Source organism: Perissodus microlepis, chromosome 10, assembly GCF_051167445.1.
Source record: "Perissodus microlepis isolate ML-2025 ecotype Zambia chromosome 10, ASM5116744v1, whole genome shotgun sequence".
In the NCBI taxonomy this organism is placed as follows: Eukaryota; Metazoa; Chordata; class Actinopteri; order Cichliformes; family Cichlidae; genus Perissodus; species Perissodus microlepis.
Window position 1 is genome coordinate 12,333,484 of NC_140470.1, and position 15,523 is coordinate 12,349,006.

A 15,523-nucleotide genomic window follows, 5' to 3' on the forward strand; every position below is an offset into this window, starting at 1 on the left:
TCCAACGTCTATTTGCAGCAAACTGCTAAAGAGAGATAACATAATCTTACTGGATATGATAAATCCGGTTATTGTAATACCCAGCACACTGCTTGTATTGTCAGTGAAATATGGTGATAACATAATGTCTGGTGATCCCCACCTGTAGTGAATATCTGTAGACAGTATATATGTTAAGCATAAAAAGCAGCAGCAACTCAGTACCATCTGATATATAACTGGCTAATGCTTATTGATGCATTGTATTCATGGCCCATGAATCATGGGGAGTCTAAAAAACAAGAAGTTTATGCAGAGGCACTGAAGGTACCGTGGAAGCCATAAGCCATGTTAACAGGCACATAGGCTCTTCCTAGCTCTTCAAATGTCTTGGCATCCAAAATCAGGAGGAAGGTCCCTTTATCCTGGAGAGAAACGTTTGATGGCGTTAACACACACAAAACAAATCACACTTCTCTACACACCACCACATAGTGAAAGACTTCACTTAGGTTCAATACACCAGGTGGAGGTATGCTTGAGAGGTGTGCATGTCTTTAGAATAGCAGCTTTAATTAAATTCAAGGACCAGAACGCATTGTGTGTACAAAAGAATATTAAAAGGGTCCTCATCCAGTGTTTCAGGGGTAATTAAAACTGATTAGGATTTTAAAATAAACAGACGGGCAAATGAACAATTGACATTTGCTATAGGGAAGATGGACACAATAGCACAATGCTCAGTTTTGATTCAGGCTGCCCAATGTGCTGTCAGGAAGACGGACACTGGGATGTAGTAGAACACCATTTTTGGGAAAGAAAAAAAAAAAATCTTACATTACTCAGAAAATCTTTTACTGGCACCATTAATGTAGCCAGCAAGTGCACTTTCTGCCATTAATCTTGAAGGCTTTAGAAAGTTCTGTTTTTAATTCCAAAAATTCACTCGCGTAAATTCAGCAATGCATATTTATGACTCTGCTCGTCACCCACATGAATATTTATGATAGATCGTGTCCAGCTGATTAAAGAATTTGAAGCGGAAAGGAATCAAGCTTAGGCGGACTTGCAGACATGCTGGTACCTCAAATTCAGGAAACCACAAACCTCTGATAACGTCATGAGACACAACAAGGTTTGAACGGACATTTATTTATTTTTTTTTATAGAGTCAAATACAAGAAAAAAGGTAAAGTATAAAACACATGCAGCTCCACAATGATCAGCAAATTAGGTAGATGTATTTGCTTACCTGTGACGGGGTGAGAACCACCGAGAGGATGACACCATCATCTTCCTCCACAGCATCAGGTGACGGCACAAACACAGGCTCTGAGGGGTAGAAACCCTTCTGGTACCAGACCTGTGGATGATCATTTTCACAAGTGTCAGTGTTTTTCAGTTTAACTCCACATTTTAAAGTTGCTCTTGTTCTCCATCTTAATTTTGCTTCTTCAACTACTGGCTCAGTTCCAGTCTGGTACACACACACACACACACACACACACACACACACACACACACACACACACACGAATGCTCCCAGAGCAGCAAATTGCTCACACTGATAATCACAGTTGCTATGGAAGCAGTCAGGATGTAGTTAATTTTTCCCAATGCTACTTCTACATTTTTGGCCTTACTTTTAACAAGAGTAATGGTTTAATATTTCACGTGTAGTTCATCTGAGGCATCGTTTTAAATATTTTTTACTAAGTAACAATACATAAAACTTTAACTCAGAAAGATCATGAGCTTTTACTGTGACCGCCCAGATGTGGTTGAATGTATAGACAATTGTCTGCAGCAGTGTAGGAAGACAGTTGATATTAACCAGAAAGAAGCTGCAATAAGCCAATATACCATTTAAATTATGTTAACTAATAATTTACACAGTATAATAGCAGTGAATGTGATCAAATTCACTAACGCTCTCTCATCGTCTCTCGTGTTTAAATGAGGTGGAGCCCTTTGCACAGTATCATACACACCTTGAATGTCTTGTCCTTCAGGTCCATCTTGAGCAGAGAGTCTCCCACCAGATGTCTGAAGCCACAGCCGTAGAAATAACGGTACGGATGTGTGTTACATCTGGCGTAGTTGATCTGCGGGAACTCCAGGCCACCGTACTCATGGAGGTCTTCTCCGTGGAGATCCTCGTGCTGGCAGAACACCTATTGAAAAAGAGGATGAACTACCACCTAAGGTCAGTCGAGCGTGCGAGCTCTGTGACCATGAGCTTCACCTTTAACTGGACTCATGTTTCTGCAATCTAGTTATGTGAACTCTGATTGCATACATTTGTTCTAACATACTAGAAATTATTTAAACTTCCATCCACACAGGTCAAAAACTACACAAATTGCAAAAATGATAAAAAATCACTACAGAAACATCTCTTAAGATAACAGAATAGATTTTGTGCTGATGTTACCTAAATATCCCAAATTCACTAATCAGTAGTTTTACAAATGTAGCGGTTACTTTTAAGTAGAGATGGACCGATCCGATATTACGTATCGGTATCGGTCCGATACTGACGTAAATTACTGGATCGGATATCGGAGAAAAATAAAAAAATGTAATCCGATCCATTAAATATCAAAAAAGCACCTAGCAAAACTTGCGACATGGCGTAACTCGGCTCATGTGATAGAGTGGGTGTGTGTATTTGTAGCCTCGCTAGCAATCCGGCATTTCATCTCCGAGGAAGTTATCCCAGAGAGAAGTAAAGCAAGTGTGTAAGTTCATCTCTGAATGTTTGTAAAGCATTCCCGCGTTAAGCTTAACAACAGATATATGGAGTGACCGCCTCTCTCTCTCCCTCTTCTGCTGCTACTTCAATCATGAAACTGATTAATGATCAGCTGATCGGCTTTTCTGTCGCGAGTCCGTCTCTCTTGTTTTTCTTTTATTGCTCACTTCGCGCCAGAAAGAGGAAACCAGCGGCTGAACAACAGCAGCACGTTTAAGCTTGATAAGCTGTTGTTAGAATTTATTTAATATTACTTTCTACACCAGGATCTTTTTCTACGCAGCTGATGGCTGGTAACTGTGCAGGGGCGGATCTAGCAAAGTTTAGCCAGGGGGGCCGATAGGGCATGAACAGGGAGAAGGGGGCACAAAGACATACTTTTCTTTCTTATTCTCATTTAAAATGTCTAGCTTTTAATAAATAATTATCCGAATCTTACACCCAAAGTTTTAATCTGATGTAAAATGTATAGAAGTCCATTACTGTATATAGTAACTATTAAGTCTAATATACCCTAGTAAGCTATAGTACTTTTTCCTTTGGGAAGGCACCATCTGTGCAGTCTGCAGTTCTGTTGAAGAAAGGTGTTGAATCTATTTGATTATTCTTGAAAAATAACTGATTTCTGTGTATTTTTTTTTCACACTGCATCAAATTATAGTTGATTACGTCAATTAAGCATCATGAGGTGGAGGGTGGGAGGTGGTTCCCTATTTTATTTTATTTTATTTTTTTTGCTGGGAGTTTTAGAACCCTATTAGTTAGGTTGCTTAATATTTCTGCTAAGTACTCTTTAAAATACCAGAATAGGGAGGATGGAGTAGGTTTAAGTTTATTAGATTGATCAGTTTTGCTGAACTATGAAATATTTTGGGTGCAGTGTATTTTTTGCATACAGGTATAACAGAATAGCTTTAGTGTTTGTTTTTTTTAACTTGAGTATGAACTTATACAAAAAGCAGCAAGATATTAAAAAAAACTGTTTTATTGATTAAAAAATACACTATATCGGATTCATATCGGTATCAGCAGATATCCAAATTTATGATATCGGTATTGGTATCGGACATAAAAAAGTGGTATCGTGCCATCTCTACTTTTAAGCAGGCTTTTCTAATTTTATGAAAAGCCTTTTTTATACGTTTCAACCCCCGCCCCCTCCCAAAAACCTAGAACTCATTTTGTTAACTTAATTTTCTGCATCTGTTCATACCGTAGTGTAGCGTTAACATTTCTACTCAAGGGAACGCTTTACTTCTGCCACTTAGATTAATTTCAAAATAAGAAGCTTAATATTTTCACTGCCTGCTTGTTGACTTGTACAACACTGTATGAGTTGTCAAGACAACTCATTTCTAGTTACTGCCTCCAGCATGTGTGCTACAGGTGAACTGTAAATGAAGGCATGAGCAAGAAGTCAACTCACCTTGTCGTCACCGATTTTGACACACGATGCATTGCTGCAGGGTCGAGTGTTCAGGTTCTGGTCTTTTGGGGTTTCATTGGTCACATGCAGTGGCAGAACAAAACGCCGAGGGAAAACCCTGCACAAGGTGTTGTACACCTGAGAGGGACAATATTTGTACATTTTAGATATTTGGTTAATTCAAATCTGAACAGACTGAAATCCATAAAGCTAACACTGAATAGCTTTCTCACTAAATTATTTAGTAAATTAGCAAAGCCAATATTGTCTTCCCCGGTTATAAATATTTATTATGCCAAAACTTAAGTACAGTGCAAAAAAAAAATAAAAATCTGTTTTTCTTGCTACATTTATTTTGTAACAATGTGTTCATGCAATTATACTGACCTCATCCAGCGCGTCTCCTGATTTACGCAAGTTCTGGATGAGGTAGTTGTTGATGGCTTGGCCGTTGTCGGAGCAACACATATCGAGCATCAAGAATCCATCCTCCTCAAAGGCGTTGATTTGATGGAAGCTGGAGAAGGCTTTGGTGTGGTACTTCACTGAGCTGACCTGCGGTACAGCGTATACAGTTACAGAATTTCTGTCAAGTACTTCATTTAGCTGTAAACTACAAGGACACTCTCCTTTAAGGACAGTACTCCTCAACATCACCATCACTTATTCAGAAGACAAATTATGTTAAAAACTTAAAAAAAAAAATCAACATAGAGTAATAAAAGCTTAATATATACACACAACATGCTTATTACATCTGTTACATTACATTCTGAATCACCTAGTTTTCTCTGTGTAGCCCTTTAAATGGGGCCACTCTAGGGAGTTTTCCTACTGCAATGTCATTGCAAATTTGTGGCGCTAAGCAGAGATGAACATTTTCAGCCTAGGTAGCCCCCTAATGGCCTGGAGTGGAATTCAACCAATGTTTCAAATCCACACCCAATTTAAACGGATTCTGTCTTTGCCCACACTTTGCCTCTTTTTACATTTACATTACATGCAGGCTTGCTAGTTCTTGCATAATCAATCAACAGGAACATCAGTTGTTATTGTATATAAATATAATATTGAAGTGCAGTTAAAAAAAAATATTAACAGTCGCATCCAGTGGCGGTCCTAGCCTGTTTGGCGCCCTGGGCGAACACTCCCTCTGTAAAATAATGTAATGTTTGGAGTTTAGTCTGTTACTGTTGCTATTTTTACCATTTCTTCTTGGAGCAACTGTAACGCACATAATACCTTAGGGATTAATAAATGACCTGTATTTGTATATAGATGTGGGTTTTAATAATCGATTCATTGATTAAAATCGATTCTGGCTTGGATAACGTGATATCGATTTTTTTATATAAATGTATTTTGCCCAAAATTCCAGAATCTCAGGTGAAACGTCAAAACCACCAAACATTTCTCTCTCTCTCTCTCTCTCTCTCTCGCCAGGAAAATCACCTTCATGTTTTTCTGTTTTATCTTCAGCTACTTTGACACAAAGGCCTCTGCTGTGATGCTCACACCTTTGATAAAGTCTTGCATGTGTCAGCTTCCTTTTTATAGATACAAAAATATGTAAATGTACAGATCTGAATTATAACATTTCTGACTGTCTGAGGCAAAATTTCCCAGATTCAAATCGAATTGAATGAATCGAATCGATTCAGGACCTTGTGAATCGGAATCGAATCGATTCTAGAAATCAGAGACGATACCCAGCCCTATTTGTATAGCGCTTTACTAGTCCTTAAGGACCCCAAAGCGCTTTACACATCCAGGCATCCACACACTGGTGATGGCTGTGGCTACATTGTAGCTGCCCTGGGGAGCACTGACAGAGGCGAGGCTGCCGGACACTGGCGCCACCGGGCCCTCTGACCACCACCAGTAGGCAACAGGTGAAGTGTCTTGCCCAAGGACACAACGACCGAGACTGTCCAAGCCGGGGCTCGAACCAGCAACCGATTACAAGGCGAACTCCAAACTCTTGAGCCACGATCGCCCACATAAAGTATTCTGACCTGCCATTATCCAATGACACATCTGCTTACCTGTATCTTTTGCTCGTTTCTCCTCCTCTTCTTTTCTATTTTTTCTAAACTGAGCACCTGATGGCTTTGAACTTTTCTTGTCCATCTTCCAACCCAAGGATCACCACAACATGATCTAACACACCTACACCTTAGTTCACAGATTCACTTTGTCTAGGGTGCATTTCTGAGATTTCACACAACCCAGGATTCAAATCATGAATACATAATGGGCTTGGATTTACAACATTATAAATGAAATGTGCTGTTTACTTGCACAGCTGTAACTGGAGACTCGTTGTCTCGTCTCTCTATATACTGGACTGTAGCGGAGATGACAATGAAGTTTACTTTGACTTCAGCAGCGAGCAGGTGCACCGAGGGCTCTCGCGCTCACTTTTTGTGCATAGAAATTCGAAAAAACATCGGTGCAAATTATAAGTCTGTATCATAATGTCTGGTGTTTTCATGTTTGTTGGTTTGTTTTTATTTTGTTTTATTTTGCGAGTTGGTTATTAGATGCTGCTCCAGCCGGTCAGAGAATCCCCCGCCGCCCCGCCCTCTCCTCTCTGCGCCGCAAGCAGCAGGCGCACCTCGCAAACGGAGGGCGCCCTTACTCCCAGCAAATGGGCGATAGAAAACCGATCGGTGCCTATGCCATTCCCAATATGCGCTGGCTGACGTCGGGGCAGCATGAGTACGAGCATTTTTTTTTTTTTTTTTTTTGCCAATGCCCGTGATGCCACCCCCCACCACGATGCCGCCCCAGGCAACCGCCCGTGTCGCCCGTATCTAAAACCGCTACTGGTCGCATCTCACCTCGCCTGTGTGCTTGTTCACGAGGTGGAAGACTGTCTCCTGTTTGGGATCCCAGTAGATTCCATCACTCAGAGCCTTCCCTCTTAATTTACATGTGACTATCTTCAGCAGGTCCATCTTGACTGGCTGCTCGATGAACACCACGTAGTTCTCAGACATGCCTGGAAGCAGGAAGAAAAAGATTACCAAGCTTTGCAGATGAGGGCAGCAAATGGAAAAAAAACAAGCGTAATGAGTGGTACCCTGGTGTGCTGGCTTACCAAAGCTGTGGTAGTAGGAGGGATGGGACTTGTTTGCAGGCACAATAGAACAGAGGATTTTGGCTCCTTGCAGAGTGTCTTCGCTTTCCGTCTTCTCAGGAGGTACTCTGATGATATTGTAGAGGACTCCTGGAAGGAGAAGTGTTTTACAAAACATTGTTCCATCCATTTTCCATCCATCCTCTTCAGCTTATCTAATTCAGAGTTGCTGAGGAAGTGGGAGCTGGAGCCTATCCCAGCTGTCATGTGTGATAGGCAGGGTACGCCCTGTACCGTTTGCCAGTCTGTTGCAAGGATAACAGAGACAGACAACTAGTGATATCTATGGCCAATTTAGAATCAACCTAATTAACCCAACCCAGTTAATCTAATGTGCATTTCTGTGGACTCTGGGAGGAAGCTGGAATGCCTGGAGAGGCAGAGATGACGCACTTTCCACAGAAAGACCTGAGTCGGCCAGTGGATTTGAATCCAGACACTTGCTGTGATTTGACACTGCTAACTGCTGCACCTCCTTTCTTCCAACAAAGTACAGTTCATTTCTTTTTTTCTAAATCAAGATAAAAAATAAAAATAAATAAATAAATTTAAAAAAAGCCATGTAACTGTGCAGACTTTAGTGTGGATACTTGACTCAAGGAACAAACCTCTTCTTCCATAGGAGTTGCCCATGTTGTAGGTGGTACCATCTGGATCATAGTGGGGGTGAGCAGTGGCTCCATTTACTGCAATGAACTTACTCCAGTCCACCTGCAAAACAACAGAATGATAAGGATGTATACTGTGTTTATACCAGACTACACAATGACAAATAAATGTGTTTACTGCACATAACAAATGACATTACCTTCTCTAAAGTTTCTAGGGTCTCTGGGTTCACTCTGTGCATGAAGTTTGTCTCTGTGCTGACATAGTAGTCCCCTTTGTATTTCACAAAGCTCACACTTGCATTGTCTGTGGGTTCTGTAGCAAAGACAAACAAAGGATGACATGTTTTTTTAGGACTGAAAGCTTTTCTCCTTTTAAAGAAATTGGTCTGCTATACGATTTACAGTTTGTAGTTATACTGGAGGGTCCAGTGTGAATGTAAAACATTTTGTGCTCCCCCTGGTTCCCCACTGTAAAGCCTTGTTATGCAACTTGGGTATATACAGAACACTTAAGAAGCTCCATCCCAGGAGGATTTAGCAAAGCAAAGTTAGTATAAACTTGATTTTATCTCTAGCTGTCGTGGCTCTTCTGCTTTTTTTCTTAACTGCAGCAGAAAACCTGCTTTTTGATCCATTATGCACATATACTTCATCCCACTGTCTTATTTACTCACCAAACTTCTCAAAGCGAGAAAGGAATCGCTGGAAGAAGTTTTTACAGGGGTCGGGCATGGCAAGCGTGCCAAACTCAGACATTATGATCCGGTCCCGCTCGCTGTTCTTTTTGAAGGTATCGCTCTGCAGGAACCGACTCATGTACGTCACCTCACCTCTCTCAATATTGAACTGGTGCAGCATGGCCATCCCATCAAACCAATGGTTGTAGCTGTCATGAAACACAGATGTTAAAGCTCGACTCCATTGTTATAGAAATGTTCATTTTGTGCTTTGCAGCAGGTCTTTATAACTCACTGTGTTTCTCCAAACTCAAACTTCCCAGGGCCATTGCGGAGGAGTTTGCCATTGATCCAGGAGGGAATGGTTCCCTCTAATTTGGTAGCTACTGGCTCAGGGGTCTCTTCAACAGAGCGGACCAGGGCAGCAATTGTCTCCAGCCCCTTCAGTACCTTGCCGTTGTGGGCATTTTTTGCCTGATCTGAACCCAAATGAAAGAATGGACAGAAATTACCTTTCTTTAGTGCAACTTTTGCTTTACACTTCTTACAGTTGGACAATATTTCCCTTTTACTTAGTAACTGCTGTAAACAACATTTCTGGCAACCCAAGTATAAACTTTACTTTTCTGGTGAAACTGTCAGTTCTGCATGCAGCTCAATAAATTAAAAAATAAGGAATGAAAACAAGCACTCAGGGTCTGTGCCACATTAGAGCTCTTTAGTTGCCCAAGCTTTGCTTCTGAGCAGAGTTTAATGACATTTGGCTTGGTAAGTTTTACGTAACACTGTTTGTCCTTCTGTCAGCATCTCGGGGATATAAAAAAAATTAAAATAAAATAAACGCCTCCCCAACTTTCACCTTGATTAAGAAACATTTAAAACCTGCCATTACTTTTTCAAGTGTGCATTTACTTGTCTTTAAAAGGTCGTTCATTTAAGTGTCACAGCTACTAGAACATAAAATATAAAGTATAAAATAACAGTGACATTGAAATCTGCTGTTCTAGTTTAGGGCGGTCCTTTGTTTCAAAGAAGCTACAATAAACAGCTCAGTGCCCTGCTGAGATCTTTTAGAGAGAACCCCGTTTAACCACCGCTTCAGATCCTCAGTGAAAAAGTCACCAACTGCTTCTCTGACTCCAGTGTTAAAGACGCATGATTTAAATTATTCACAACAGTCAGCTGTACTGTTACCATCCACCCCTGCCACTACTGACAGGGAAGGGCTTCATTTTTACAAAAGCAAAAGCACATGATTGTTTAAACAACAGTATATTCTGGAGATCCACTCAGAGAAATTACAATGTACAAAAGTTTAATTTCTGGAGTTTGAGACAATGACAAACATGTCGCTTTAAGCTTGTTTATCCAAATACACCCAGTGCTGTACTACAGGGGGGTGACAAATTAAAGAAAAACCTTGAATAAATCGGTGTTGAAACGATTAGTTTGATGTGGAGGGAAATTTTCTGCTATAAGTTATGGCTAATTATATTTGGCCTACAGCAGACGGGCTGTTACAAAAGCCCCATAAACGTGGCGGTTGTGCTGTAAACAGCTAAACAGCAGATATCCAAGTCTCCGATTACAGCCTCAGTTCTACTCTGTTTTCTGGTAGTGCAATGCCTGCCGAGTTTTTCATATCCACCGGCCTGTGAAATTAAATCCACACATACCAACGTGAGGCTGAAAGAACACTCTGTACTGATATTACTGTACATACAGTCACAACCGCCCATCACCGCGCTCTCAACAGTCCAGCTGATTTATAGAGATGCAAATATGATAAATGCGATTTTATCAAGTGCTCTTCAAATGCTCGTGGCTTGTAAAACGTGCAACTTCCTGTAAGTTATGAAACCAGCAGCGCATCGTTCTGTGCAATCTGAACTGTATTACTGTACAGTATTCACAACAAGGAGGAAGCTTACCTGCACGCTCGACCGTCACAGATGACATGACAGCTGATGGATGCAGTTCCTGATTTCTATATCCGTGTCCTGCTAGACCACAGAAACCCACTAGTGTGCGTGGAGCTGCGACAGCCGCCTGCAGCGATACCGGTAAACTGCGTTATGTAAGCTATAAGAGAGAGAGAGAGTGAAAGAGAGGGAGAGAGTCACTTGTGCCCGCCTGGGCTTGCAGTTACACACGGTGCTAACAAAACAGAGGTTATGAAATACAGCAGGCAGAAAAAAAAGAATAAACATTTACAACAGCAGCTACATACAGGCCTATACAATCATAAGCTACACCTGCTTTAAACCACGTGGTGTGCTAACAGGTGATTTTCCAGGTTTCTATGTTGTATGTCTAACATCTTTGCTTAGGGGCCATGTGACACATCAAACTTATTGGTAATGTCACAAGAAAAACAATGGTGTGCTTGGTTTCAACGTAACTTTATTCTTTCATGAGTTATTTACAAGTTTCTGACCACTTATAAAATGTGTTCAATGTGCTGCCCATTGTGTTGGATTGTCAATGCAACCCTCTTCTCCCACTCTTCACACACTGATAGCAACCCCGCAGGAGAAATGCCAGCACAGCCATCCAGTAGAACCAATTTATCAGAAAAGACAAAGGATAAAGTAAAACAGCTATACTGCAGATACTCTGTTTTTGTATAAATGTGTTTCTAAGGCCATAAGGACAAAACCACAGACAGCCCACAAGAAGCAGAACAAAGGCAAGGAAAGTCTGAGAATCAAATACACAGGAAGGTGATTAGGAAAGTGGAGACAGCTGAGGACACAGTGGGGACAAATCAAGAGTAAGAGAGGGGGGAAGCAAAACTGAACATAGTGCACAAAAGACAGGAGCTACTAAAATAAAACAAGAGGCAGAGACAAAGACAAAGCTGACATAAAGAAAAGTAAACAAACAGACATGACTGACTTTACAGGGAGACACTAAAGGACGACACATGGGAAAGAGTTAAAGGAAACAGGAAGGGAAATCACTAAATATTGCACAACCAAGATATGAGTAGAAGAGAGATAAACGTCTTAGTACTTTTTAGGAGCACTTTAGACAACTTATTTACCTCCAAATGTTTTTAGCAGCAAGCAACTGACAAACTATGGCAGTAGCATCTATGCTAATGCAATTTATCTTAACTGTTCTCCAAGTTAAGGTTTGCCTCTACTCATTCAAAACATAGTGTAGGTGTAATAGAATATCGTTGGCTATTGAGGATAATAAACATAAAACAAGACCACTCAGAGAGCGCAACTCCCCCTGAAGGTCAAGGGCTAAGGACTAAAGCCTTGATGTTTATTACATAAAAATTCTGATGACAGCATTGGTAATATATAAATCTACTGTAGTAAAATCAAATCTTTTGTGTCATTGTGATGTAACATAATCTCAAATAGAAAAAATAATGTTTTAAGGAGCTCAGACAAAGAAAGTGCTTATTGCATGACCCCCCCCCAATGTCTCCCATGACTAATATATTGCTTTAATATACACCAGTAAGAACAATATAGAATATATGAATCAGGACTTCAAAACTTTACTTTACAGTTATGGGTTGCCGATCACTTTATTCCTACATTTATGTGTATCCATAACATTATATATATATAGTTTTTGGTCAACTTGTAAAACAGATCACTCTCATTACTCTGCAGAAAACACTGGTGAAAACACAGAAGTACGCAATTAAATCAAGAAGAAATGTAGAGATAATAAATTTAAAATATTTAAGTGTGCAGAACTGTAAAAATGGAGTAAAGGAATTTAACTTATGCTGATTTAGCTACTAGCGCTTAAATGTGCATCATTTGTATGCTTGTTTTGTGTCTGTTCATTTATTTATGGTCACATAGTTTTATTCTCTAAAATCTGCATACTTATCGCTAGCATTTGTTTTCAGCTGCACATAGATGACTGTATTGCTCTTTAACTGTCTCAAGTAGACAACCAGCAGCCAGAGAGCTGTCCATATGGGCTCTGTGCGTCTATCCAGATAATCTTTGTTGGAGGATTAAGACCGGAGCAGGAAGACATTCAACACGACCTGCATTTGTCCAAAGAGAGTCCTTTAACCTTTCAGGTAATGTATGTTTTTCTGCTTCATAGCCTAAACTAATAGAAATCCACTGTCAGTAGGCTACGGGCTAGCTGCATATAATAGGTGAGCTTCACTGACCTCTGCTCTGACCTCAGTTGCTGCTAGCCCACAGTACTTTTGTAAACACGCTCTGGATTTCTCTCGAGGTTTGACTGTTATGCAAAATATAGAAAGCAGAAAAAAGTTCAACAACAGGCAATACTCGCTGTCCATTAAAGTTGATATCAATTTACTGTTGACATGGAAGAAAGTCCTCTGACATGATACTGTAACAGATGGTGCATTCAAGCGTAATTACTTTGTCACGGGGCAGTTAATGGAGTAGAACATTATACTCCATACAAACAACATAATAGGTTTATAGCTGTCATATGGACCTTTTACTTCCAAATGACTTCGGACGTTATCTGATCATTTTTTATTATTCTCATGAAGGCAGTAAATATAAAACAGTCTCTCAGTAGAAGTGATTTTACTGGAACTGTAATTTTGTTGGGTCAGTGTTTTGAATCCAGTACAGCACTGCAAGCCATCTAAATTTTAACATGTATAATGGTCAGTTGAATTAAATCACACATCCTCCAAATTCTGTGGGCCATTTACAGTAAACACAACACAACTTCTGCCTATGTCATATCAGGTGTGGTGTTTTATTAATTTTCTATAAAAACACAAAGAAAAACATCAACTTAAAAAAATGCTAAATTATTGCTCTAATTCCCTGCATATTCCGGTTTTACCGTTTTAATTATGAGGATTTAGATGCTTATCTCTGTGGAGGCTTCCTAGTTCTTTTCTTTTTTCTCTTTTTAGATTTTAATTTACAAAAAAGTCTCAAATGAAAAAAGGAAATTTGTAAAATAAAACTTGAGGGAAATAGATTACATTATAATGCATATATTTGTTAATGGAGGGCCTATAAAGGGATATGCAAAAGCCCCATCATAGACACAAACACTGTGTAAACATAGATCTGAGTGAGAGTTGTAGCTGGCTGGCTTTATCATGTGAGAATTGAAGCCATTAAACCAGGGATGGGGAACTCCAGGCCTTAAATGCTGGTGTCCTGCAGGTTTTAGATCTCACCCTGGGTCAACACACCTGAATCAAATGATTAGTTCATTGGCAAGCCTCTGGAGAATTTAAAGACATGTTGAGGAGGTAATTTAGCCATTTAAATCAGCTGTGTTGGATAGAGGACACATCTAAAACCTGCAGGACATCGGCCCTTAAGGCCTGGAGTTCCCCCGCCCCTGCATTAAACAGTTATACTGAAATTTAGTCATTACTATAATGTTCTTGTTGCTTGTTATTTAACAGTATATGCATTTTTTTTTTCAACAGGACAAATCTCCACTGCCGATCATAATGTCTTTATTGGATTTTCTTGGGCAGGGGAAGCTGTTGGGGGTCGGAGCTCTGCTGGTGTGGCTCGTCCTCTTCCACCTTCTTGTTAATGTTTGGCTCCTTTGCGTCTTCACCAGTCTCCTGGTAGTTCTCGGAGGTTGGCTTGGGTCACGGGCTCTGCTGGATGCCAACAGCGTTCTCCACCTGGAGCACTTCTTGCCTCTTGGCAACATTAACCCACCTCAGTATTCACCTGAGCATGAGTGGAGATTGAACCATGAGATCCACAGCGCTGTCCACAAAGCAGTGCGTGACTTTGTGTCCTCGTGGTATCGCACTCTGCTGCCCGAGGTGGAGGGCGAGTTTGAGCGTGCGGTGCGTAATTCGATGCTGGAGTCAGTGATGGAACTGAAGGAGCATGCCCGGCGAGTGGACAGAAAAGCCATGGTTCAGCGGTTGCTGGAGGTGTACGGGGGTCACCTGCAGAACTACATGACAGTAAGACAGATACAGTCAACACAAAAGGGAAGCATGAGCCTCTGGCAGCTCTACAGTGAAGTAGACACCCCTCATCCAGCTGTGAGCAGCAAAGCTGCTGAGCTCAGCTACTCCAGAGCTCTAGTTCACCTTGTACTACACGTGCTGGTTCCATACCCACAGATGGAAACCAGGACAGGAGGTTACATGGTTACAGAACTTATTACCTGCAACGTGCTGCTACCGCTCATAACCAGGATATCCGATCCTGACTGGCTCAACCAGACTATTGTAGACATACTTACCAGATGCAGAGAACCACACCAGGAAATCAACGTGGATGACCTCCCAGTAGATCCCCTATACAAATGTCAGATCGACCAGGAGTCCTGGGCCACCTGCATGTCACTGTCTTCTTCCGATCAAGCTGGTCTCGCCAGCAAAAGCACCTCTGACCTTGATGACCTGAATGAGAGCCGGAGCACGATCCATGAGACGGAGTCCTCACTGAGCAGCATGGTTAGCTTGGCGTCAGCTGGGAAATTTCAAAGCTGCCGCCCAGGTCTGCTCACATCATACAAAGTGAACTGCTGTCCGCTTACATCTGCCCATCACTCCAACTCGTCAGAGTCCAAAATAATTTCACTGGACTCGCTAACTCAGTCTGACTCCGATGATGATCTGAAAGGAGGCTTTTGCGAGTGTGGTCCTTCAAACAACTTCTGCAGCATGCTCACTTCTAAAGATGATGAAGCCTATGGATGCTTCGGTCCACTGAGAAATCTAGGACAGAAGGTGGTGGTGCCGGTGGACTCCCAGTGGCCAGCAGGCATAGCTGAAGAGAAATCTCCAGGTTGCCCTAGAAGAAAGCTTTGTTTACCCTCTTATAACTTGGATTCCCCCAGCAATGCAGTGGCACCTGTGAACATCCAGAATGTCAGAATTGGTGGCACCGTCACCGCAAAAGAGCAGCGTGGCACCGGCACACATCCCTATATTCTTTACACTGTAAAGGTACAGTCATGTCACAG

At 41.1% G+C, this 15,523-nt stretch overlaps 2 protein-coding genes across 4 annotated transcripts in view; one reads left to right on the forward strand and one right to left on the reverse strand.

Annotated features, from left to right (window-relative positions):
* On the reverse strand, positions 1–10,632 carry LOC146378921 (carotenoid-cleaving dioxygenase, mitochondrial-like). The gene is made up of 12 exons (XM_084942081.1): positions 10,522–10,632; positions 8,886–9,069; positions 8,588–8,799; positions 8,111–8,226; positions 7,911–8,013; positions 7,264–7,392; positions 7,004–7,164; positions 4,548–4,715; positions 4,161–4,298; positions 1,971–2,153; positions 1,232–1,342; positions 1–404 (listed from the first exon to the last, which is right to left on the reverse strand). Exons 1-12 carry the CDS (start codon positions 10,547–10,549, stop codon positions 288–290), a joined length of 1,650 nt encoding a protein of 549 aa, XP_084798207.1. The 5' UTR covers positions 10,550–10,632; the 3' UTR covers positions 1–287.
* The window catches only part of snx19a (sorting nexin 19a), a 27,373-nt gene continuing 13,918 nt past the window's right edge, over positions 2,069–15,523 (forward strand). For 2 of the 3 annotated variants that reach the window (XM_084942078.1, XM_084942080.1), the window contains exons 1-3: positions 10,576–10,653; positions 12,514–12,650; positions 14,013–15,506. In XM_084942078.1, the coding sequence (XP_084798204.1) occupies positions 14,037–15,506 (1,470 nt within the window). In that variant the 5' untranslated portion in view covers positions 10,576–10,653; positions 12,514–12,650; positions 14,013–14,036. Of the gene's footprint in view, positions 2,186–10,575; positions 10,654–12,513; positions 12,651–14,012; positions 15,507–15,523 lie in introns of those variants that run through there. The other variant, XM_084942079.1, reaches the window with a different exon arrangement.

Excerpts from the sequence above, each read along its gene's own strand:
- LOC146378921 (XM_084942081.1), bottom strand. The coding sequence starts at position 10,549 with ATGTCATCTGTGACGGTCGAGCGTGCAG. Across the intron at positions 9,070-10,521 it reads TGTGACGGTCGAGCGTGCAG|ATCAGGCAAAAAATGCCCAC; the intron begins GTAAGCTTCCTC and ends ATTTGGGTTCAG. Across the intron at positions 4,716-7,003 it reads TGAACAAGCACACAGGCGAG|GTCAGCTCAGTGAAGTACCA; the intron begins GTGAGATGCGAC and ends GCTGTACCGCAG.